Source organism: Hyla sarda, chromosome 10 (assembly GCF_029499605.1).
Source record: "Hyla sarda isolate aHylSar1 chromosome 10, aHylSar1.hap1, whole genome shotgun sequence".
NCBI classification, from domain to species: Eukaryota; Metazoa; Chordata; class Amphibia; order Anura; family Hylidae; genus Hyla; species Hyla sarda.
This window is the reverse complement of record NC_079198.1, coordinates 106015401-106023097: the sequence shown is the minus strand read 5'-3', so window position 1 is coordinate 106023097 and position 7697 is coordinate 106015401. Positions and strand designations below refer to the sequence as shown.

The window sequence follows — 7697 nt, the reverse complement described above, 5'->3', positions numbered from 1 at the left end:
CTTTCCGTGAAAAGGCTTTTCCTATTGGAGTTCCCTTTCTCCAACTACAAGCCCCATGATTCCTTGTTTGTAAGTGTGAGGTCACTTTTCTCCTTCCTACATATCAGCCACCCCACCCATTAAAACACACCTGTGCTCTCTTCAATGCGACAGACCAGTGTTTTCTAACCAGGGTGCCTTCAGCTATTTCAAAACTATAATTCCTTGCAGAATGATCTCCCTCCCACCCAGCGATCGCTCCACCCATTGACAGACTCCCTCTAAACATCCGATGTTATGTTTCGGGCCGTACTACAACCTGGGAAAACCTGAGACGACAGTCATTTTGTATGCTGTGGCAAAAAACCTAGAAGAATTGCAAAACCACCATGAAAACACAGGTACAGACACTATAATTATGAACTACACTAACTTTACAGCTCCTGTAGCAAAAAATCCTGGAATACCCCTTTAACTTTTAGCATACAAAAACATATAGGTCTGCAAAGTGACCTTAATCAGAACTTCAAACAAAGAGCCCAGAAGGAATATGCGCTCACGAGCCGAACCCAGACAGTCTAGAAAGCGGGTCCAACATTACTAAGAGCACCAGTCATTTCCTCTTGGCATTGACCTGTTCTAGACATAGACAGTACTGAAGTTGCAGGGAAGTGTTCCCGCTCCTATAAAATGTCATACCCTGCCATCCACTTGGCCCCCAAGTGTCCAATCCACCTCCAAAAAAAAAAAAAAAGGCTTCTTGACTAATTGTCAGCTTCTTTAGCAAAAAATATATTCCATGCAAACCAACACAAATGATGTTTTCAACAGGAAGGTATAAGGAAAGTCATACTTATACTGCCATCTGCTGGTAACAGATTGTTGGTGCAGGGTTACAGCAGCGTAATGACTAATAAACACTTACTGCAGTGCTGTAAATTACAGATGTCAGCAGCTACCAAGTCTACTGTGCAGATACCTGTGGGCGCCAACATGAACTTTTGAGAGTATGAGAAGCCGCCGTGTTGCTGTTTAGGTATGCAGTTTCCATAAACCTGCGCACTGTGTTTTTGGGTGGAGGGAAAAAAAAAAAAAAAAAAAAAAAAACTACATTTAACAGCATTCAGCATCTGAAGTTTCTTATATCTGTGATTTATGACGGAAAATAGGAGCCTGTGTGGTATTTACATTCTGCATGTTCTACAAGCAGTGTTTCCCAACCAAGGTGCCTCCAGCTGTTGCGTAACAACTCCCAGCAGGCCCGGACAGTCTTTGCACAACCTTTTTACCCTCAGACAGTTTTGATTAGTGAGAGTTACATTGTTGCTGCTCTCCATAGAGCAGTATTTCCCAACCAAGGTGCCTCCAGCTGTCGTGAAACTACAACTCCCAGCCTGCCCGGACAGCCTTCGGCTGTCCGGGCAGGCTGGGAGTTGTAGTTTCAAAACAGCTGGAGGCACCCTGGCTGGGAAACACTGTTCTACAACAGACATGACCGTGGTAGAGTTGGCACCATGAATGAATTCTACACCAAACAGGACCGACAGCTTCAATCTCTCACTTGCTGCACCTGCGCTTGGGCTCTCCAGCAGTGCCGCCAGTCATGATCCAATAGAAAACAAATGACAAGTCCATCAGAAATCTGCGTCATGCAGAAGAAAAGATGTTTCTTTATTGTAGTAAAATCATAACATAGAGCATACAAATGTTGACGCATTTCGGGTCTTATCGGCTCTTATTCATGGCATGCCATGACTAAGGGTTAATAAGATCCGAAACCCGTCAGTATCTGAATGCTCTGTATGTTATGATTTTACAACAATAAAGACATTCTGATGTTTTAATCTTCTTCCCTATACTCCTGTACCATCTTTACATAGCGTAATTAGTTTTACGCTTCAAAATTTCCCTCAGTGCGAGTTCATAGACCTCACGGACCATGAAATAATGGCATATCCTAGTGATATCCACCCCTTTACAGGGAACCAGTCACTAGGAAAATACAGTCCAAACTGCTGGCAACATGTTAAAAAGCGGGATGAGCAGATTAATATATAGTATTGTGATAAAGGATTCAGTATAAAGTGTCATGCATTCCTGTGACTAATTCAGGGCTTAGGAGTCCAGAGGGCAGTCTCACACTAACAGCGATATCTGATGAGGACCGCCCACTGGACTCCTAAGCCCAGAAGAATTACATATTTAAATGAATAAAATACAAGTTATTCTGAAACCTTTATCCCTCTGCTCAGCTCCTCCTGCTCTGTAACATTGTACCCAGAGATCAAAGAGCAGTTCCGTGACGAGAGGTTCCCTTTAAAATAAAAAAGGAGGCAAATATCAGTAGAATCTCCCAATAGCGGGCACTCAGAGGCAATAAAACTGTCTCACTGTTGAGAGATGTCCCTTTTGAGAAAAAAGTCTCCAAAGTCTTTCTAAATGACCAAATAATGTCCTGTACTTACTCCAGAGTGTAATTACCTATTAAACATGATAAAAAGCAATATAAGGGAGCATTCACACGTACAGGATGTGCTGCATATTTTGTGAAGCTGATTTTGCTACCCATTAACTTCAAAAGGTGGCAAAATCAGCTGCACAAAATATGCAGCACAAATATGCAGCAGACCCTGTACATGTTAACTTACCCTTACAGTAGAATCTTCCGGTGCAGTTTAATCACCTCCCTGTACCATTTCATCCCCCCCCAGTGCCATTTTATTCCCCGCTTTTGATCTCTCCAATTCCACTTCATTCCTCCCCCATTGAACCCCCTTTGCCACTTTATTCCACCTGTGCCAAATCATTCTCCCCTTACCCCCTGTGCCACATTATTTCCTCTTATTCCCCCCCTGTGACATTTAATTCCCCCTTTATTACCCCCTGTGCAAATTCATCACCCCCTCTTTACCACCCCCTGTGGCAAGTCATTCCCCCTTTATCCCCCGTGCCACTTCATTCCCCACCATGCCATTTCATTCCCCTGTGCCAAATTATTCCCCCTCACCCCTTGTGCCACATTACTTTTCCCCTTCCCTCCTCCACCTGTCATTCTTCTTACCTGCCCAGCAGGCTCAGGGGCTCTCAGCAGGTTTGACGTTCTCCTGACGTCTTCCGCGCTGCACTCACTGAAAGGTTGTGAGCAGCGGCGGCTGCCAGCAGTGATGAGTGATGCCCCTGACATCACTCAGTGCCCGCAGCCACTGTTCTCAGTAAGTGAAGTGCAGAGGACATCAGGAGAATGTCAAATCGGCTGAGAGCCCCTGCCCCTAAGCCAGCTGGGCAGGTAAGAACAACGGGGGGAGGAAGGAAGGGAAAAAGTGATGTGGCACAAGGGGAAAGGTAGGATGATTTGGCACAGAGCTCAGGAGGAATAAAAAAAACTGTATGTTATTGGGAGGTGTCCGCTAGGGGAGATTTTACTATATTAGGATAAACCCTACACACCGTGATAGTGTAAATTATTTTATTATTATTATTATACAATAAATTCTAGTAAAAGCAGCACTCTCAAGAGGTCAATATTTCACAAAAATTTTTGGAGTGATCCAACCATCTGGGGCCTTTTTCAGTCCAGCTCTTCTCCAGATTTTTTCTAAATCCTTCTCAAAATTTTTCTATAAAATAAAGAGACGATAAGTGATTGTCTACAATAAATGCAAATAATATGAAGTTATATTGTAAAAGCAAGATCTGATTTTACCCAAATACATATTTCTTTATAAAGTGCATGTTCACAATAGGACTGAAGACACTTACATTGCATTATTGAAAAAGAGAGAAATTACTTTTTGTCAACTCGTCAAATTAGAATTATATAAAATAAAAAAAATCTACATAAACAGTGGAGTCCATTTGTATATACACTGCCGTATTTAACTTGTCCTTTAGTTCTATCCTATATTATAATCCAGAGCTGTACTCACTATTCTGCTGGTGGAGTCACTGTGTACATACATTACATTTCTTATCCTGTACTGACCCTGAGTTATATTCTGTATTATACCCCAGAGCTGTACTCGCTATTCTGCTGGTGAGGTCACTGTGTACATACATGACATTACTTATCCTGATCCTGAGTTATATCCTGTATTATATTCTAGAACTGCACTAACTGTTAAAGAAGCAGCATTAAAGGGGTACTCTGGTAAAAAACTTTTTTTTATTTTATTTATTTATTTTAATCAACTGGTGCCAGAAAGTTAAACAGATTTGTAAATTATTTCTATTAAAAAAATCTTAATTATTCCTGTACTTATTAGCTGCTGAATGTGAATCGCCAAGAATTTGGCGATTCGATTCGAATCGCGATACCAGTGTGGCGATTCGATATATCCCGATATATCGCGATACCGTCTAGGTGACGATACATCGCGATACATCGCCCACCTGGGAGCATTCATAGATCCCAATAGACGCCGCTGTCAGCTTTGACAGCGGCGATCTAGTACTCCGGTGCTCACTTTTCTCATGTTATCCCGTCCGGGCTGCAAAATAAAATAAAACGCACTTTATCTTACCTGCCAACGAGCCCGCGGAGCTCCGGTACACTCCGGTACAGGTGTTTGGTCCCCGGGCTGTATTCTTCTTACTTCCTGTTAGTCCGGCACGTCACATGGAGCTTCAGCCTATCATCAGCGGAGGCGGGACATTCGCTGCGGCCAGTGATAGGCTGAAGCTCCGTGTGACATGCCGGGCTAACAGGAAGTAAGAAGAATACAGCCCGGGGACCGAACACCTGTACCGGAGCTCCGGGGGCTCGTTGGCAGGTAAGAGAAAGTGCGTTTTATTTTGCAGCCTGGATAGGATAAAATGAGAAAAGTGCGCACCGGATACTCCTTTAATAGCCAGCCGCGGCGATTGCCGCATGCTGGCTATTAGCGGCGGCCCCCGGCTACTGAAATCAGCCGGGGGTCGCATAGTACGGAGCGGGCACGAGTCGGAGCCCGCTCCATAGCCGTGTCAGATCCGGCCTGCCCGGCTCCACAAATGTGGAACTTTTATCTCCTGATGCCCGGGACATGACATGCTGTTCCGGGCGTCCGCAGATAAAAATTCCACATCCCTAAAAGAATCGATTCAAAAATATTTTGAATCGATTCTGTATCGGCAAATGAAAAATCGCGATTATCGCGAGAATCGATTTTTTCTTACATCCCTAAATACTACAGCAGAAATTCTTTTCTTTTTGAAACACAAAGCTCTCTGCTGACATCTCTGTCCATTTTATGAACTGTCCAGAACAGCATATGTTTGCTATGGGGATTTCCATTTACTCTGGACAGTTCCTAAAATGGACAGAGATGTCAGCAGAGAGCACTGTGGTCATGATGTCAGCAGACAGCTTTGTGTTTCAAACGGAAAATAATTTTCACTGTAGTATTAAGCAGCTAATAAGTACTGGAAGGATTAAGATTTTTATCATAGAAGTAATTTACAAATCTGTTTAACTTTCTGGCACCAGTTGATTTAAAAAAAAAAAAAAAGGTTTCCACCGGAGTACCCCTTTAAGTCCGTTCATAACTAGCAGTCATAAAGCTCTTTTTCCAGCTTAAAGGACATCTGCCGCAAAAAATAACTTATCCCCTATCTACAGGATATGGGATAAGTGTTTGATCGTGCTGGAACCCCCAGCGATCTCCTGCACATGGCCACGGCTCTGCCGCAGCTCTCCCGTGCAGGAGGAGTGCCGGCCGCAGCGTGACGTTGCGGCCGACATGCCTCCTTCATGTAGTTCTATCCCTCTCCCATAGAACTGTATGGGGTGGGTGCATGGATGGGGCGTACTGTCTACTTCAGAGAGGTCAACGCTACGCGCATTAGCCACTTACATAGAGCGGCAATGCGGGGCCCCGTTTGGGAGATTGTGGGGGGTCCCAGCGGTCGGACCCCCCGCGATCAAACACTTCTAAGTTGTTTTTTGCTGCAGATGTTTTTTTAAGAGGTTCTGCAGTAGCCGAGGTGTATTTTATAAGAAATAATGTCCCTTTGCTATGCATTATGTAACCTGCCCACAGCAATGAATTTTATAAGGCCAAGCTCTTGAAAACTATTGATATTCATAACATATCATAGCGCAATTTTTCCCTACCAGGGTGCCTCCAGCAGTTTCTAGAAACTAGAAAAAGGCTGTCCAGGCATGCTGGGAGTTGTAGTTTTGTAACACCAGGAGTCACAGTTGTCAGGAAACACTATCATAGCAGGTGCATTATCTTGTATGTTTGCATTAGGGATCGACCGATTATCGGTTTGGTAGATATTATCGGCCGATATTCACGGTTTTGTAAGTTATCGGTATCGGCATCTAACCTATCTATAAAGCGGGCGCTTTAAATCATTGAACTGCAGCGGCTTTTGCGAGGCCAGAGACCGCCGCCCGCTTCTCTCCCCCTGCCTGTCCTGGGGTCCCGAGTCCAACCACCGGCCTCTGCCCCATTGCCTCCCCCTTCCCCGGTTTTATAATTACCTGTTCCCGGGGTCAGCACTACTTCTGGCTCCTGCGGCGTCCTGCGCTGTTGCTGTGTGCTGCGTAATGACGAGTGATGTCCTCAACGTCACGTCACCGTCAGTGGCCTGGCGCACTGTGACAGCTCAGGATGCCGCCGAAGCCAGAAGTAGTGCGGACCCCGGGAACAGGTAATTATAAAACCGGGGATGGGGGAGGCAATGGGGCAGCGGCGGCGGTGGTCTCTGGCCAGAGGATAGCCAGGGGGAGGCAATCGGACAGCGTCAGTGGTTGGACTCAGGACCTCAGGACAGGCAGGTGGAGAGAAGCGAGTGGCGGTCTCTGGCCCCACAAAAGCCGCGGCAGTTCATAGATTTAAAGCGCCCGCTTTAAATCATTGATCTGCAGCGGCTTCTGCGCGGCCAAAAACATTTTATCAGGGTATACCCGCACACACACACGCACCCTCATTTACCAAAGATATTGGGGTGGAGGGGGGGGGATTAAAATGCACGGAATATCGACTATCGGCCTGAAAATTCGCAGGTTATCGGTATCGGCTCTAAAAAAACAATATCGGTCGATCCCTAGTTTGCATATTACAATCTTTTCATATTTGACCTGTGGAAAAAGTACTTGAAATAGGATTTGCCTTTGTTGTGGTCCCGCCATTAGTGTGTGAGGGAAAAACACCCTGCACCAACCATAAGGGAAGCAAAGGGGGCAGCCGAGCCGAAAGGCAGCCAAACCACCAATAGGCTGGAGCATGAAAGAGGCCATTGTTACGGCTCAGAAAATGGAGCAATAGTAACAATATGAGGAAAAGTTTCTGAGTTGCCCATAGCAACCAATCAGATTGCTTCTTTCATTTTTGAAAATACCTCAAAAAAATGAAAGAAGCGACTTTTTCTCTGGACAGGTTTTGATAAATCTCCCCCTACGTCTGTATACAGGGAAGACTGAGGACATGTGAATAGTGAAGGTTTCCCTCCAGATACACAATACTGAAGGCAATGAATGCAACAAAACACGGAGAGGAAGGCTCCCGGGACCTGCCATACACGTGTGTATATTCTGCAGCAAGGGTGTGAATACTTACTGACATATTACTTTCCTCTGCTAACCCCTTAAGGACTGAGCCCTTTTTCACCTTAGGACCCGGCCATTTTTTGAACATCTGACCACTGTCACTTTAAACATTAATAACTCTGGAATGCTTTTACTTATCAATCTGATTCCGAGATATTTTTTTCGTGACATATTCTACTTTAAC

The 7697-nt window shown here is 44.8% G+C and overlaps 1 protein-coding gene across 5 annotated transcripts in view; it reads right to left on the bottom strand.

Annotated features, from left to right (window-relative positions):
* Positions 1-3431: 3431 nt before the first annotated feature.
* AURKAIP1 (aurora kinase A interacting protein 1) overlaps positions 3432-7697 on the bottom strand; it is a 47069-nt gene continuing 42803 nt past the window's right edge. For all 5 annotated transcript variants that reach the window (XM_056542541.1, XM_056542540.1, XM_056542543.1 and 2 more), the window contains exon 4: positions 3432-3596. In XM_056542541.1, the coding sequence (XP_056398516.1) occupies positions 3498-3596 (99 nt within the window). In that variant the 3' untranslated portion in view covers positions 3432-3497. The remainder of the gene's footprint in view (positions 3597-7697) is intronic.